The 15871-nt window shown below is 38.8% G+C and overlaps 1 protein-coding gene across 4 annotated transcripts in view; it reads left to right on the top strand.

Moving 5' to 3' along the window:
* MAP3K20 (mitogen-activated protein kinase kinase kinase 20) overlaps window positions 1-15871 on the top strand; it is a 90409-nt gene that overhangs the window by 21356 nt on the left and 53182 nt on the right. For all 4 annotated transcript variants that reach the window (XM_048308813.1, XM_048308811.1, XM_048308812.1 and 1 more), the window contains exons 3-7: window positions 7604-7691; window positions 11849-11950; window positions 12723-12788; window positions 13712-13740; window positions 13858-13995. In XM_048308813.1, the coding sequence (XP_048164770.1) occupies window positions 7604-7691; window positions 11849-11950; window positions 12723-12788; window positions 13712-13740; window positions 13858-13995 (423 nt within the window). The remainder of the gene's footprint in view (window positions 1-7603; window positions 7692-11848; window positions 11951-12722; window positions 12789-13711; window positions 13741-13857; window positions 13996-15871) is intronic.

The following is a 15871-nucleotide window of genomic DNA, read 5'->3' as shown; positions in this document are numbered from 1 at the left end:
TGCTCATTTCTAAACTCTTACACCGATACAAATACATAGTTTTGAATGGTTTTACTTTATGTGAATAACAGTAGTGAAATCCAAACTAAACTTGTTCTTGGCAGATCTGCCTTTATCAGATACCTTAATATTAAATGCTCATACAATGTCACATTGTATGCTGCAAAATGTAACAATCCTGTGGGTGTATTTCTACTTGAAATCTGTCTAAGAAATGAGTTATTTTTCCATAATCTTTGGGTTTGTTTTTTGGTTGTTTGGATATTTTTGTAAATGGCACTGGAAATGTAACACAGAATTTTTTCAAGCTTACTAAACATTCTGTAAGGATTTTCTGCAGAAAGTGCCTCTGCTTGGTTTCATCAGTCTGTTAGCAGCCTCCTCTCATGGATAACAAGTTTTTAACCCTCCTCATGAGGAAAACCAACACCACGATCCTGCAATTTCTTGGTTAGTGTGGTGTGGCTCTGCGTGATCGTTGCACTGGGCTGATGGAGGTCAGAGTGAGAATTGAGCCAGTTAGCTTGATCTCACTCCCTCTTGCTGCACAGGGCAGAGGCTCTGCTGCCGCATCACAAGGACAAATCCACTGTGATTTTTAGAGGGACCAGCCTGCTTTTCATGGGCTGAACAAGCCTTTGCAGTGTTTTGACGGGCATATTCTGAATTTGCTAGTTTTACTTTTAATCTCATAGCCTTCAAATTATCCATAACATACCAAGTTGTGTGCAAAGCTTGCTATAAAGAACTATAGTAGAGTACAAAACCCAGTTTTCTTTTCAAATGGTCAGTATCCGATACATCTTACTACTAATAAGTCCTATGGTGCTGCATGATGCAAATTAATTATTTCAAAGTGAATTTCATAAGGTGGGGTGAGCCTATAACAGCATTTAATAAATTTATGTCCATATTCCTTACCTGTGGTACATTATGACAGTTTAACAGAACTGAGCTGTCTTGGTAGTGTGTTTTTTCTTTCTTTAAGATTGTAGCTTTAGAGTCAATATGAGGTATTTAAAGTGTGTGTTTCATCACAGTATCTCCAAAAATGAGATTTTTTTTTTTTTGATGATATACACCAGTGAATTTAAAATAATGGCAAGATGATTATATAGCAATAAGAATTTATTAGTTTCCTGTATATTTCCACTTTAGTCTCTGGGATTTGTAACAGTGTAGGACACAATTTTGGATGCAAATTTGATGCTTTCAAAGATTTCCTCAATCAAAATGCTTCAAAGTACAAATTTTGTACGTCATTGTAGACGTACTTATGAGAATTTAATTCTGTTATTTACAGAAATGCTGGTGACATCAATCTGAGAATGTAATTTAACTCTTTTCTGTATGGTTTAAGAAACAGGATACTGTTTCTTAATACAGCCTGAATATAGAGGCTGTGTTCTAAGATGTAAGTGCTGACAGTTTTAACATGTACGTGGCCTATAGAAAACAGCTTTTTTTAGGGATAAGTTATCATCTAAATGAGTACTAAAAAAGAAGCCCAAGCTCACACAGCTTTAAGTGACATGCAACCATAGTTTTAAAACTATGATGGCCTATGGGAAGAGATGGTAACACACGCTGGGAGTGTGCCCATTGAAGCACTTGGTAACTGCTTATTTGCATGTAAAAAAATCTCACTGAGGATTCTTTGGCTTTGCCATGTTCATGTGGGTTTTGTCTTGCCTAGTTAGTATTAAAGACAGTTTAACAGATTTAACAAAAATTCATTAAACTGGACAATCAGTATCTTTTACTCGTTATTTGGGGCCCCCAAAGCACAAAATTCTTGGTTTCATTTTTTTCCTTAGAAAACCTTATGAGAATAGACAAATCAGTAAGCAAAGTCCTAATTTTTTATTTTGTACCTGTTTAATTTTCTTTTTAGTGTTCAAAACTGTAATAATTACTTAACATCCTGCTATATAATTCATGGTAATAATTTTATGTTTCTGAAATTCTTTAAGTATCCCTTTATTGCATATTGAGAAGATAATTTGTTAGGAATGACAGATGCTGATTGTCTTAGTATTGCATCTGTAAAATGATGTTTTGGGCTTGTTCACCTAGAGAAACTGGTATGGTAAGAGGTGTCATCCATTCTTAGACATCAGTAAATTCACAAGAAAGAATTGGATTCATGAGACCCTGGAAATGGAGATAGAGTGGATATACTTTTGAGCAGGAGTCTAGAAATAAAGGTGTGGGATTTATATATATTAGCATTCTGTATCTTTTTTGTATGTGGTTGTCACTAATAGAATGATTTTACTAAAACATCAGCTGGCCTCTTCCAGCTGCCCTTTTATTAGGAGGTAAAACCTCCTGAGAGTAGCTAAGTTGCAACTCTCCCAAGAACATGACAAAGGTCAAAGCCTTTAAAATGCTACAAGACTTAGGAAAAAAAATATCTTTCCAAAGCTGTCTTAAGTGTGTCTAAATATCTCCTTAATAAACATGGCAAAAATTTCTCTGGAAAATTAAATAGCCAAACTTTTGCATAATGTAATAATAAATATAAGGCAGTTAAGGAAGTTGTGTTAATCAGATTAAGTAGCTAACCATGTCTAACTCTGTAATTTTGCATGGAGGGAAGGTGCCACTTGCTGTGCAGTTAACCTGATTTACTAGCAGGAAAGTTGGTTGGCTGCTGGCTGACCCAATGGTCTCACAAGTGGCTGCAGCTATTTCCTGTGTTATTCCTAAATCAGTGTGCTCAGACCAGGGTGGAAATGTACTTTTACTCTTTCCAGTCAGCTGCTCCAAAGCCACCTAGAAGAAGTGGTGGTTGAGTTGCTTTGGGCTCAGTTTGTCTGAACCCATGGAAAAAAGTCTTTTGATACTGAAAAACTCTGTGAACAGATGTTCTTCTACAGTTCCAGCTGTGCTGCTGGAATAGACTGCTAGCCCAAGCCCTTGATCGCTTCTCTTGACTACAAGTGTGAGCATAACAAATTTCTAATATATTTCCAAGGAGAACTAGAGTAACTAAAATATGCTGAGTCGTTTGGTCTTTGCTAACTTTAACTGCCTTGGGATAGGGAGCTCTAACAAGAGCAGCTGCAGCTGCTATGAGTAGCTGGCAAGCAACAACACAGCTGTATGCAAAGTGCCTCCGTCCACATCCTTACTGTCTTTGCGGCTGCAATTAAAGATCTGACGATACGGCCTTGTCTGATTCCCAAGTAATGCCAGCTCAGCATCAGGTGGCCATTGCCCACATCTGCAGTCAGCAGCGACCTTGAAGACCTCATCAGAGCTGATCTGCACTTGCTGCTTTTGCTGCATTGGTACAAGGCAGAGCAAAAACAAGTGTGGGCTTGGGTCATCCTGGTGAGCTGAGGCTTATGCTTCTCTTAACGAGACCATGCTGTCCAGGCAGCTTGCTTTGTCCCGTCATCTGCTGCTGGCTGTGCTTAGAATTTGTGTTCGTGGTTTCTGTCCAGCAATTGCGGAACACAGACGAGACCTAGAGGAGGATCTTGTTTTTTCCTGCTGAAACACCTGAAGATATGGTTATCCATGCATGGTTGTTTGTACTACAAGGTTAAGAACAGTACTAGTGGGTCTACAGGCATCTCTAGGGTGATGTCAGTCTTAGATGATGTAATTGTCATTTTCACATATGTTAATAAGTAGAGATTAAACAGGCATAAAACCAAATTACCTGTTAAACACTGTGATCCATACCATGGTTCACAGGACACAATTACACTGGTAGTACACTTAGGGATTACCTGAATTCCAAACTCTTATACTGTAATTGTTTTATTAATTGGGTTTGATTTACAGTAACCCAGTAAGTGAGAATTAAATTTAAAAGTTTTCAATGTAATTTGTTCTGACCTTGGATTTTGTGATATTTGAATTATGTAAGCAGTGGATTAGGTTTGTTTAGAAATCTGAATCCCTTTGCCTTTGAGAAATGGTGTGCAGTCTGTAATCCCTTCAGCAGGACTCCACAGAGGGACATAATTTTATCCATACCTGTGATGTAAGCGCAGTATGAACAGTTATAGCATAGTTTGATGGTCAGTAACAGGCTCTTACTTAGCTTATAATGGCACAAAGCATAGTATTCAACTCTACTGCAGTTACCTTGTGCATCTGTGTCTCTATGTTAAGTCCAGGGACTTTGTATTTATGTTTGGATGTGTTTCCTTCAGCAGAACTCCGCTAGTTCTGGTTCAATCCAGCCTTTAAAAAAATAAAATTCTGTCTTTCACACAAAAAACGGATGTAATGAAGTAGTTGAATACTTGTTACTTGTCATCGCTATTTAGGAAGTAAATTGGTACTCATTTAGCTTGCATAAAATAGATAGCAGCTTTACTGAGGGAAGAGCGTCATGCCTAACCTAGCAAGGGCTGACTTCTTCAACAGTCTTTAGACAGCCAGATGCATGACAAGATTTTCTTTCAAGCATTTAGGCATTTTGGATTTAAGTACAGTTTTGATGCTTAAAGGTGATTCTAAATATTCTTGTTAGTGTCTAAGAAATCTTTGAAATACCAGTCTTTAACCACCACTCTGTAATTTGCTATCTGAAAGTAATTTTCATTGAAATACGGCACCTTCTTGTCAAAGATAGTACAAAAGCTTCAAAGATATGGACTGGCTTGCATCTGATTCTCGCTGTAAGGAGTAAGTGTCTTTAAATTGGCTAATAGAGTTTACAGCTGATCTACAGCAACAGAAAAGAACAAAACATGAAAGGAATAGTCTAGAATCGCTAGTGCTAACCAACAGCAGAGTGATTAAAAGTGTTTAGAGAGGATTTCTTTCTGATATAATAGTCCTTAGGAACAGTTGGCAATTTTTTTTACCCCAAAGTTGTTAATTTTTGTATCTGTGGGCAATTAGAAGGTGCTTCTCTGGATTTCTTAGATGGAAGCTTGCTTTGGTATCTGTTAAATCCCAGATTAGGGTATGAACATCAGTGTGAAGGTGATGGTATTAGCCATGGTCAACACAGCATTTTTTTCATACTTCTGTAATGTGATCTTAGTGTATATAATGTAAATAAGATAATGGTAAAAATTTTCTTTTGCATTTCCAATGATAAAAGCGCTGTGTGTCTGTGCCAGTGAAGTACTTGTCTTCTTGGGCTAATGTTCATATTTCGTTTCCAGTCCCGTCGTGGTAGCACTGGGTGATTGGTCAGTCTTGAGTTTGCTGCTGGCGTTGCTGCAGTGTAGCCCTTCTGTTGTCCACTGACCCTGATGGGCTTTCACTGGATCCAGCAGCAAATTGTGTGAGATGGAGAACAGTCACTGCGTTCTGCACATAGTTGTGATGGAATAGGGAGCTATGGCACTTGGATTGTTAATCATGGCACAGTTTTAATCATTCTCCTAAAAGATTCATCTAGTACTACTTTTATAGCCGGGACCTAAATATATTATGCTATGGGAAAAAAATGTGAGACCCATCAATTTAATTCTAATAACCTCTTGAAGTACTTGTGTTGTAAACACCACAGCAGATGGCATGCTCAGTGCTTTGAAGACATGGTGTGTTTTAAGTACTTTACAAGAAGATGGTTTTATTCCATTGCTCCAACCAAGGTGTTCATGAAAAGGTGGTTTTAGATGGTTTGTCTAACTGTTTGTGTTATTCCTGTCTCATATAAGAATATTCAGATATGCAGTCAAGGAGAGTTAGGTCTCCTGGTAATCTGGCAGTAATGCTGGTAAGAATTAGAGGACATTGCCCAATTGAGTATTTCCTAAGGAATATACAAACATAATACAAAAGTTTCTGAGATGGAGATTTGGATGACTAAGCAGTCACCTGCATCCTCCAGGCTAGCAAAGGAGGTTGGAGGTACAACTCATGCTGCTGCTGCTGCAAGAGTCCCTTGTCTTGGGAGGCTGGTGGGGCTGCAGTTGGAGGGCAGAGCTCCTTCTGCTGGCAGATCCCTTGACTGGCTCTAGGAGTGTTGCTGTTTAACTGCAGGTGAATCTTCCCACATTTGCTTAGGTAGCTGCCAGTTAAATTATTTTGTGGCCTTGTAGATTCACTGAAGACAGAAAAGCTATAGCAGTTTTGATGCAGAATCCCATGGTACATCAGCTACTGCTACTGTAATAAATGTAGAGCTATAGCAAAGCGGTATTTGTTTGGCCTGTGTTTTATAGGGGGTACCATGATACATGTGCTTAATTGCATAATTACAGATAAAGGCATTAGATGACTCAATTTTTTGCTGTTGTTGCTTAAAGACTTTTTGAGTAACTTCAACACAGTTTTCAATTAAGACCTTTATCTTTAGCTAATGCACAGACATTTACACATATTCAATTAAATCTTTAACTATAGCTTTGAACTTAACTTGGGTTACACTAACTCTTCATGCTGCTTAGCCTGCTCAGCAAGAAAAATAGTATTACCATCAAGTGAGTAATCTTTTTTCATAATACCAGAAAATTAACTTCTAAAATGTATGCTGTTTTCAGCAAATCATACTGCAGGCTGACTCACCTAGAAGTCCACAAAATAATTTAATTGGCAGTTATCTAAGAATATGTGTGAAAACTCTCCTCTGGGTAAACAGCAACACTCCCACTGCCAGTCAAAGGTCTGTGAAGGGATCTGTCAGATACTTTTGATAAGTTCTGAGGAGTTAATTGTGATGTTGCTCTTGTTAGATGCTCTTGCCTGGTATAGAGTTAACATAATCTCGAAGTCTTAAAGTAAAGCATTACAGTGGAGAAAAATATAAAATAGTACATATCTGTATTTGCATAATATGTATATTTGTGCAAAAACATGTGTCTAAAATCTGTTGAGTATTTATTTTAATACACTACAGAGGTGAGACTGTTGAGACAGCTTCCAGGAGATATCTGACCTTTTTTCTCAAAAACTACAGGGTGTGTATGTCTTAATTTATGTTGGTACAGTCTCATTGTCTTGCAGTCTCTTGCTGAAGCCCAGCAGCATTATTCAAGTAGAATTTGAAGGTTTTGCGTATTTATCCAGAATTGCCAAACATCTGTACTCTACATTGAGGAGCAGTTTCAACTGCACTGCTGGCTATTTGGCAATCTCAAAGATGCTTGCTGTGTGTATTTAATCAGACTCCACAGCGCATGCCTGGAAATTCCACATTTCCAGTAAACATTGGATGGAACTGTGTGTGCATGGTATGCTGTAACAGCCTGGAACACTGGACTCGCTGAACCCATGGTACTTTGTGCATAAATACAAATTCTGGATAGGACTGCTGCTGCTTTGCCAAAAATCCCAGATCTTTCTTGGAATAAAGTTTTCCAAGGTCTTCAGTTTTTCCAAAGACTTAACTTCCTACATCAGTGCCTTGGCCATGAAAGAATAGTCTGAAATTTATTTTTCCCACCCCCCCCAAACATACAAAGCATTCATCTGCCAGACTCTCTCACTAGGTTTTCAAATACCAAGCATTTGTGAACAGTCTTTTCTAGATACATATGTGCTTTTATATATATTATATATATATACATATATATATAAAAAATATGTTGTATATGTGTGTGTACCCACTGAGGTATAAAATAAACTATCATAGTAAATGACCCATTCCTAATTGTCTAACTTGTTTGTTTGTTTTCAACAGGCAGAAATACTCAGTGTGCTCAGTCACAGAAACATCATTCAGTTCTATGGAGCTGTCATTGAACCTCCAAATTATGGCATAGTTACAGGTAAGAATTTTTTCTGACCTTTTTCTTGATTCTTTAAAACTCCAGTTTTAAAAGGTTATCTCCAATGTTGCCCAATTACAATGTTTTGCTAATTGTTCTGGTCTTCTTTAAATGTTAAGGGTGCATGGCACCACCTGCTTCAATGTAAGTGGGAGTGCTGGAGGTGGGAACCAGACTGGGAGCATAGCTGGTGGCAGCATGGAGGCAGATGGGGCCTAGGGTGTTCTTAATGCACAACTGCAGGACCCCTTTAAACAGAGGCTTGCACTGTGTTCTCTTTCCCTGTTCAGAGAACTGCTTTTCCATTTTAATTGGGCATGTCACAAAAGCAGAGATTTTCATGATACGAAGTTCTGGCTGGTTCTGTGAGGAGGGTAGGCTGGGTGCCTGCTCAGAGCAAAGCTGCCCCATGAGTTCTGCCTGCATTGAAAATAGGAGAATTTGCATTGTGAAGTGGACAAATGGAAGAGCTTGAAATAGAGTCAAGGGTTTATAAGACATTGTAAGACACCTCCCTTTATTCACTGGAAGCTAGGTTTCATTTGTTTTGACATTCTTAGAATTATGCAGAAGTTGGTTTTTGTGGTATTGTTGGGGTTTTTTGGTGGTGTTTTTTTTTTTTTTTTTTTACAGCTTTAAGCTTCCTGCCCTTATCTTGGGAGATAGTCCAGATACAGAATTTTCTCCCTTTCCTGTATGGGACAAACTACGTAAGATAGGAGTAGAAAGCAAAGAAATTTCCCATCTGCTGAAACAAATGTTTGGAGAAATAAAATGCATGATAGCGTGGATTAGGAGTCATGTTTTGGCATGTCTGTAACCTTTCAAAGTTCAATGTGAGGAGTAGTCTTCCGTGTGTGGCACAATCTAATACCAATTTGAGTCACTGCCAGTAAGGTTTTTATTGGTTCTTAGATGGTGGTCAGAACTTGTGAAAATTCAGTTATTTCTACCTGCCTCTTAGACTGCTGGTTATCACAGCCGATAGCAGTGTAATCTGGTGGGAGCACATCCAAAATGCAGCACTTTTCAGGGCATAGGGAGCTTTGCTTACTGCAGGAGTATCAGCATACTGGAGGTCATGGTGTGGCAGTCAGCATTCCAGAGGTGCGTGGGGTGACTACAGTCTTCACCACTCAGAAATGCATTGATGATAGCATATAGACAGGAGCTTGAATTCCTTCTGGAGGCAATAAAATTAATAGAAAGCTAATAAATCAAGTAATGTAATTTTACTAGCCTTTTTAATGTAAGTGTAAACCAGCAAGCAGAGTAGCAAAGGAGAGGTGTAATCGATGACCTGGGATGATGTCTGGATCAGAAGTCCTCAGCTTGATCTCACAAAAGGTCAGTGTTTGGAGGACATATGACCTGCTTACCAGTCACAGGACAAACAGCAATTAAAGTAATTCACTGTGCTGTTGAGAAGGAGGACTCTTTAACTACCTGTGAGAAAGAGACTATGGTGTGTAGTTCAACAGCTTTGTTCCACAGGAACTCTGATCACACCTGGCTAAAGAAGAAAGAGGTTTGGGGGTTTTTTAGCATACTGTGTTGATTCTCCGTGCAACTTCTAAGGAGACTGGAGTCCTATGGGTTGGAAGGGAAGCAAGGTTCCATTTCCCCACACTGTTTTCAAATGAGAGAATGGCTACTGATAAAAGAAATGTTAATTATGCTTAAAATGTCTTTTAGAGGGATTTTCACTTTGTGATCTTCTGGATGGCCTTCAGTGTTGCAAACTTAACCCTGTGTTTAGTCAGATTCATTCTTGGGAGAGAAAATCACAAACAAGAAGAAATCTTGAGAAACGAATGTTCCTTCAGAGTGATGGAGATGAGAGCATTGAGCCAAGTATTGGCATCTACTGAACATTAGCTGCATGTACTGTCTTATGTGGGGTTGTTAAAGAGTTCTCTGAGAAGGGCTACAGCTGCAGTTAAAAGGAATGCTTTCCTGCTGGGATGTATGTCAGTGTTCCAGCTCATCCTGATGCTCAGTGAGCTGCTGACGTGGATCACATTGTTCTAGATGTTACTGGCCATCTCTGTCAGCAGCAGTCTCAATGTGTAGCTTTCAGATACGGCCTTTGGCCACAGCTGCCTCATCCCAAAAGGTTCTTAGAGCTTCTGCCCCCATTGCACAGAACCATATGTATCCCATAGCCCATCACAGGGTGCGTCCAGTAAGGCAATCAGAGCTTTCCTTTCTAAAGCAAGTATTTCTTTTCCATTATTATTGACAAAACATTGTCCTTGCAATATGATTTCCAAATCCATAAGCTCCTAGTAAATACCTGTGGCACAATAAGTATATAGAAGAAATTATAACAGTGGAGCTTTGTTGATTGAAGCTTACTTGCCTCTGTTCACACAGAGTGGCAAAGGGCTGGAGGAGCTGAGTTGTCCCTGACCCTGCTGGATCAAATTATGCACTGTAAAGGCATGTAAAGCATGCAGCCAACCTATTCCTGAAGAAGCCATTTTTAAGACAGATGATGACATCACGGGTAAAAAAAGCTTCTGTTTTAATTGTGGAAATGTGCAGGTCAGCAGCTTACTCCTCTCTCGGTGACATCAGAAGGTACACGTCTGTCCTTTCAGTGGCAGGTTGTGCAGCGTGATCCAAAGCTAACACTTGAGTGTTTACTTTCAAGGGACTTGTTGTTTTCTCCCTCTTTCATTTAGCACTGGAGTCTTCCCATCTGGCCTGCCATGTTCTAGGCTGCAGATTCAGTTTGGTCTGTTTCCCTCCCCATGCAGTGGTCTCCCAGTGTTTTTGATTTCCTTGGTGAGGAACAATGGAAATTTTTGTATTCATTTAGCCTATCATGTATCAATCATTGATTAATATTATTATTTAAAAAATTCAGATACCTTTGATGTAGGCTTTTTGTGGCTGCTTTGAAATGATGTGAAGATTTTGAGAGTCTTCTAAGTAGGTTCTAAATTCTGCCTGAGAAGCACGCTGAATAGCCTTGGGAGAGAGGGACAAAAGGCTTAAGTTGCTCCTTGTATCCCTTGTATCCCCTGGTCTTTGTGCTACTTGGGCTGCGCTGGGTGGCATGTGCCTGCCCCGTCATTGCAAACAGATAAAAGAAAATGTATCAGCTGCTTCATCTTATGAACCTCCTGTTGTGTTTTTGGTGAAACATCAATGAATTCTAAATAAGCATAGAACTTATTTAAGAAATACTGAGGGGAAGAGCTACAGCCTTTAAACTACTGTACATGACCTGCAGCACAGGGAAATCTGTCCTGCTTATCTCCGTGTTAGATTTCTAGTTTCATCCTTCCGTTTTTTTCTCCATGGGAAATAGGAGACTTTCTACCTGCAAACCCTTTCCTCGTAACAGAACATTATGTATTTAGCATGTGGCTTTACTTAAAAAAAAAAAATTAAAAATTATATTTTGTTATGGGGCATCATTTATACACAGTACTGCTTACCAGTGGGGAGTATCCTCTGATTTTAGAAACAATAAGATGGATCTGATACCACCAAACTAATCTATTAACTGTTCTGATCAAGAGTGGCAAATGCACTGTTCAAAAAAGTAAGAATTTTAGATTATATGAAAGTGGTACTGTGGAGATTTGAGTTGTCTCCAGTTTCACACCTAAATATGTGTAGGTATAACTAGCTTGTTATTCCTGTTTTAAGCCCCGCAACTCTGATAGTCAGACTGGATTCCATCTGCCACACTTCCAAACACCAGTGGGCCCCAAAAGCCCTTGTTTGTATCTACAGAATCCTGCTGTGGGATTCTGTAGGTACAGTTAAGGGAAATTAAGAAAAACATCTGCTTGTCCTGAAAAAGGAGCATACAGAACCTTTTACTCTGGAATTTGAACTGCTTTGCCTGATCTTTCTTGATGCCAGACCTTTCTAACGCTTTTTCATTTTAATGCCTATTTTTCTATATGATTACACTTTTTTGTTTGTTTTTTCATTTTTTGTTAGTAGTAGATTATGTCTGTAGGGATAATCAGATAAACTCTCCTACTACACTGGTAATAATATTAGGCTGTCGACCCCAAGTTCTTTGTCATTAAGGCAGAGGTTGACTGCTTTGTAGAACTGGCAGAGTTTCTACTACATCTTTCAAGTTAGGTGCAATGTTTTAAAATGTTGTGTTTGTTGCTGTTTTTTAACAGAGTATGCTTCTGCTGGCTCACTGTTTGATTACATTAATAGTAACAAAAGTGAAGAGATGGATATGGATCATATCATGACCTGGGCCACTGACATAGCTAAAGGTAAGCAAGAATAGTGGCGTATGCTATCCTACACAGCCAGCAAATGTACAGCTGGAGATGCTTTTCTTAGAAAGTCAGGAGAGCCTTCCTAGTCTTCCTTATTTAAATTGTAACAAAACCAACCAAACATATATAAATAAAAAAAGCAAAACCCATTCACTGTTCTTTGTAATATGTTCCTTGTTTATTATGAATCCGAAATATTCTGGAGGAAAATGGCTTCTGTGAGCCAGTTCTGGTGTGCTCCTAAGTCCCAAGAGGATAATTTTGCTGATGTAGAATAATTATGAGGTAAAGTGCATAATTGCCCTCGCATTTGATTTGATTTGGGGCATTTAAGGAAGCTAAGGGCTTATTCTCAGCAAACATACTGAAATTCTTTGTATAATAATGTAGAATAAGCTGTTCCATCCTTTGTGTTCTCTGTGACTGACCACACAAGAACTAGTGTAAACTAATGAAAAAAAAGTAAATTAATATCTGGCTTAATTGTGTAGACACCTCCTTAACTATATAGTTAGAGAAAATAACTACATATGATGTTAAAAACCATTAGCATATCCATATAGATGCTCTGAGATATATGTGAGCTTTGCTTAGTGCTTTTTACTCGAGGTAGATTACAGGAAGCTTTGCTTCTCCTTCAGCATGTCAATACGGCATACAGGTATGGCAGCTCATAATGAGTACAGCTAGTGGGAACCAGGAAACATGACTGAGATATGTGATGGCCCTCCTCAGCCTAACTGGATTGTTCCTTTTTTTTGTGTAGGAATGCACTATTTACACATGGAAGCTCCAGTCAAAGTTATCCACAGGGACCTGAAGTCCAGGAATGGTAAAGTAGCAAAACACTGAAATGCTCTGTGTTTACTGTTACCTGTTAATGTGGCATTTAAGTCTGTGCCTGAGCTTTGTGAACAAGCAGAACTAACTAATGCCTTGGTTGTCATCAAAGCTTCACTTGTTGAAGCACAGAAGAGCCTGTTCCCTCCTCCCCATCCTGAGCCTGTCTGAAGTTCACTACAGACTTGGCATCATCTAGAGCACTGTGGAGGGCTCTTCCAACTTGTGTCTTGCTGGCCATGATTGGCCATCTCATCAGCTTTCAGACACTGCCTGGGCACTCCTCACATCCTTTTCCTATTTGGAAAGGTTGAGTACCAGGGAAGGCTGGCAGACACCAGACACAATAGGCTGGATAAGGTCTATTATTTCTTATCAGAAAATCTTGTCTTTACTGTGGCTTTTTTTGAGGTTTGACACATACTCAGGCTTTTGAGTAATACACATTGAGTGTGGAGTCTGTACTTAGCAATTGACAGTCGTTCTTGAAATTTGCTGAACATTGCCTTTTAGATGAAACTTCTACTACTAGTGGTGGGATAGGAGGGACACACAGGGAGATAATAGTCAAGAAATATGTAGGTCTCACCTTGGTTGTAGGCTTTCTCCTTTTATTAACAACTCTTCCCGAGAGCTTCTTGTTAAACCTAACTATACTGGGGAGAATGAAGTTCATCTGTGGTGGTGTTGTCTTTTAACTCAGTAAGACCTGAAAGGTTTTGCATTTCTTTGGAGGCTTGCAGGTATCCAGCATATGTTCTGTAAGCTTCTCAAAGGAACCAGGACAGGTGTGCACATTCAGGTGCTGGCTCACCTTAGGGTCATTTGTCTTATTGAAAAACAAAGTATTTTGCTGTAAAAATGTATTGGACTTGTTCTCAGCATTTTTGTAACCTTTTGTTTTTTCATTTTCAGTTGTTATAGCTGCTGATGGTGTGTTAAAGGTATGAACACTTTAATTATTTGAAAACAGATGCTGCTGCTTGACTGCATGTTTCCATGTCTGATGAATGAGGTTGATACTGTTAATACCAGTTTAATATTTTATTTATTTTTGCCAGATCTGTGATTTTGGTGCCTCAAGATTCCACTCCCATACGACACACATGTCATTAGTGGGCACGTTCCCATGGATGGCCCCAGAAGTTATTCAAAGTCTTCCAGTGTCTGAAACATGTGACACATACTCGTATGGAGTGGTGAGTGCCTCATCTCACTATGCATTGTAGCAGTTCTCTAGTGTGACAGAATTCACATGGTGCAAGAACAACAAAAAACCTCACACTTCCTTTTAAGACTGACCCATAATTTATAATTATATGCTTGAAAGTGGTAGAAGAACATAGTATTTTGCATGTTTGGTAACATCTGATTAGAGTAGCAGCATGCCAGCATAGGAAATGCATGCTTTGCCACAAGTATTCACCATATGTCCAAAGGCTTTCAGGAGCTGCTGAAAAACCTGCATCATGAATCTCAGCTTGTGGGGTTTTTTTGTGGAACCGAGGAGAAAAAGGTTGTCTTGTAATAGGGGTGTAACAGGATGAAATCATTAGCATTCCACTTTCCCCAAAATAGTGTCACTGATTTTTATTAAAAAACAACTGCTCTATGCTCAATTGTTTAAAAGACACTGCTGTCACTATCTGTGAGAATAGACCCCATCTGAAAATATAGAAGCCCAGCACTGCTTTGCTGAAGGGTAAGGAATTAGTTATAGTTCATAAGAATGTCAGGTTTTCAGATTCAGTAATGTGAATTACTTTACTCTGTCTACAGTTAAACTCTAATTTAGTTTTGCTCTGCAATATAAAGTAGGCTAGAAATAGCCCTACTGGTCATATCAACTGTGTGCCTAACCCCATAGCCTTTCTCTGCTAGAGGACAGTAAAGAGTACTTTGGGGGGGAAAGGAAAGGATGTGGGGCTGTAGTTTCCATGCATATCATTGTATTAACCATTTTTCTGTTTGGATTCAACAGTGGGTGGCAGAATGAGAAATTCTTCGCTACCTGTCAAATATTGTCTCTTTCTCTTTGAGGGATGGGAGGAGATAGATGTGAGGGAGGCACTGTGGTTTTAAGCTAGCACCTATGGCTATGCATAGCTAAGCTGATGTCTCAGTGGAGGATGACTTAAACTTTTTGCCAAACAGTTGTTTATAGTGAGAAAAAAATTTGAGACCTGATGCGGCATCACCTAACAGCGAAAAGTTTGAAGGTTTGAAAGGAGCCTTTATTGTCAGATTCAAAATCTTTGCTTAACTGAACTGGGTCACAAAGAGTAAGAGAACATAAGCTAGTAAAATGTAAATGTTAATGTAAACTGTTAATGGAAGCAATCACATATTATCCACTGAAGGGAAACATTCCAGCTTCAAAACAGAGCAACAATGTTAGAGGAAAAATTCCATACATGGTGTTATAGTTTAAACTGCTCACATAGTCATCCTAGTCTGAATTGACTTTAGGTAATGTTTTCAAAGTGGGAGAAGGTAAGAAATTGTTTAATATCTTATCATGTCAAGTATTAACAGTGCCTTGGGAACAGTATGCTGTGCATAGTTTATTTTGCCTCATTCAAAAAGTAAGGTTCCTTTGACAGTTCTGTGCTTGGAGGTAGAACTGAACTACCCTCCTTATGAAAACAGTTCAGTGTTACCAGAGTATTTTAATGTTGCTATGGGTGTGTAGTGCTTCTTTAGAACATCTAATAATGACCCACAATTTTTAATATATTATTTTTGAACTAATGTGTTCTACTGTGGGTAGAAGCTTATGAATTCACTTAGGCTAAAGTAATTAATCTTTTTATAACTCTAGTCTTGGAACGCCATCATTTTCAGAGGAGATTGAGGGGTAGAAATGAAGAATGGCAGTGGCCCAAGTTCTCTGTTGCTGAAATTGCTGATACAGTGGGTTATACCAGCAAGAAATGGCCTGAATATAATACTGAAAGTTGGAATCTCCCTATAATAAGTGTAAAAACTATCAGAGAATTAGCTAGGGGTCTGAAAACAAGAAATCTGAGAAAGGGTATTTTTGTCTTTTCAAGTTATTATCATCTATAAAAACAA

The sequence above is a fragment of the Corvus hawaiiensis genome, chromosome 7, assembly GCF_020740725.1.
Source record: "Corvus hawaiiensis isolate bCorHaw1 chromosome 7, bCorHaw1.pri.cur, whole genome shotgun sequence".
NCBI lineage: Eukaryota > Metazoa > Chordata > Aves > Passeriformes > Corvidae > Corvus > Corvus hawaiiensis.
The sequence above is the reverse complement of the archived record's forward strand: the minus strand, read 5'-3'. Positions and strand labels throughout refer to the sequence as shown.